The 1795-nt window shown below is 41.7% G+C and overlaps 1 protein-coding gene across 1 annotated transcript; it reads right to left on the bottom strand.

The window, feature by feature from the left end:
- Window positions 1-284: 284 nt before the first annotated feature.
- Window positions 285-1517, bottom strand: LOC124358383. The gene has a single exon (XM_046810683.1). The coding sequence runs from the start codon at window positions 1515-1517 to the stop codon at window positions 285-287; it is 1233 nt and encodes a 410-aa protein (XP_046666639.1).
- Between the last annotated feature and the right edge of the window lie 278 nt (window positions 1518-1795).

The raw sequence follows: 1795 nt of genomic DNA, 5'->3' as shown, positions 1-1795 counted from the left end.
TGAGTGAGCACCAGCAAATCCTACCACCAGGCATCGATCAACCAAATAACTGCTGAGCCATTGCAGAAGTGTGCCAGAAATTCCATATCCCTTGAGCTTAGCCAACAGTACGTCATGGTTGATTCTGTCAAAGGCCTTTGTAAAATACAGCAGGATACAGTCCACTTGGCGCTGCCTGAGAAAAGCAGAGGTCACGTAATTGTTTAGGAGCATAAGATTTGTGACTGTAGACCTTCCGGCCTGAATCCGTGCTGCTCTTCAGCAATTATACGTCCGAAGTCAAACTACAGCCCGTCCAGGACAAGACTCTCAAAAACCTTGGCCAAAGCGCACTGGATCACAATGGGCATGTAATTTGATACTTCACCTCGGTTCCCAGATTTGAAAATTGGCACCACGTAGCTAGTTTTGAGACATTTGGGAAAGTGTCCGTTTGCCAGCAGAGAATTAAAGTAAGATGCAATATGAGGTGCTAGTATAGGACTGCAGTATTTGAGGACTGAGGGAGGAATACCGTCCGGTCCCATACCTTTATAGGGATCCAGTGCACTAAGTTTCTTTTCAACTTGGTAGGCCGTTAAAACAAGGTTGTGCATGCCAGTGTTAGTCTCGAATTCAAATGCACAGCTCGGGGCAGCTTTATCTGTGTATACTGAGGAATGGAATTCAGCGAAGAGCTCACACTGATCTTGGGGATCTTCGGTGCTAATGCCTTTAGATGACATCCGAAATGGAATTGTAGTGGACTTGAGATTCCTAATGTGGGACCAAAACACTTTTATGTTTTTGGGTATGGAGGATTCCAAGAAAGAAATATATGAATTATGACATTCATTTGTAAGCAGTTTGCACAGGCTCCTGAGCCGTTTGAATTCCTCATAATAATATATTTCGCCAGTTTCTTTAAAGAGTCTATGAGCCGTCTTTTTTTGGATAACTATCATCTTTAAATCACCACTAAACCATCTAGGGGAATGAGAGCAGTTCTTTTGAGGCTTGAGTGGAGAGTTGAGCTTTATGACTTCAGCTAGGTTTTCACAGAAGGAAGTAAAATTTTTAATTACATTACAGGAGGAAATCGTAGGATAGTTTTGTATCTGGATCCACTCCCAGACAGCGTCCAAGTCACACTTCTTGAGATTGTGGCACGGGGTTGGGTTGAGTGGAGTATCTATCTTCTGGAGACTGATGCAGAATGCCAGAGGTGGGTGATTTACATCGATAGGTACAATAGTTTCAGTGGCAGGAAAGACAGTTGTATCAGAGATAGTGGTAAGGACGAGATCCAGTATTACACCACGATAGTTCTTGACTTCGTTACATTGATGGAGGTGTAACAGATTTGATAGGTCTATAATACATTGTGACGAGTAGGCGGGGGTACACATTGATAGGTTCTCCCATGTCGTGTTGGGTTGGTTGAAGTCACCAAGTAGTAATAAATCAGACTCCGGTGAGTTTGTAGCAACGACTTCGAGGACCGCAGCACAATATTTCTCATATATACAACTAGGCATATTTGAGGGGATATAAGCAGCCCCCAAAATAAGAGTTTTGTTTCTCTGCTGAAAACAAACAAAGACAGTCTCTATATCAATAATGCTGGTTGTAAGTTGATGACATTTGATTGATGACCTTGCGGCTATGAGAACCCCTACACCACTTCATTTGAGGCTATTAATGTTGGATCTGTCGCATCTGATATTCATAATTTAATAGCATTGCATTATTTAAATTTGAGTAATAACAAATATAGTGAATACAAATCTATTGAGATTTATACATGATTCTGACA

The sequence above is a fragment of the Homalodisca vitripennis genome, chromosome 3, assembly GCF_021130785.1.
Source record: "Homalodisca vitripennis isolate AUS2020 chromosome 3, UT_GWSS_2.1, whole genome shotgun sequence".
NCBI lineage: Eukaryota > Metazoa > Arthropoda > Insecta > Hemiptera > Cicadellidae > Homalodisca > Homalodisca vitripennis.
This window is presented reverse-complemented; position numbering and strand designations above follow the sequence as displayed.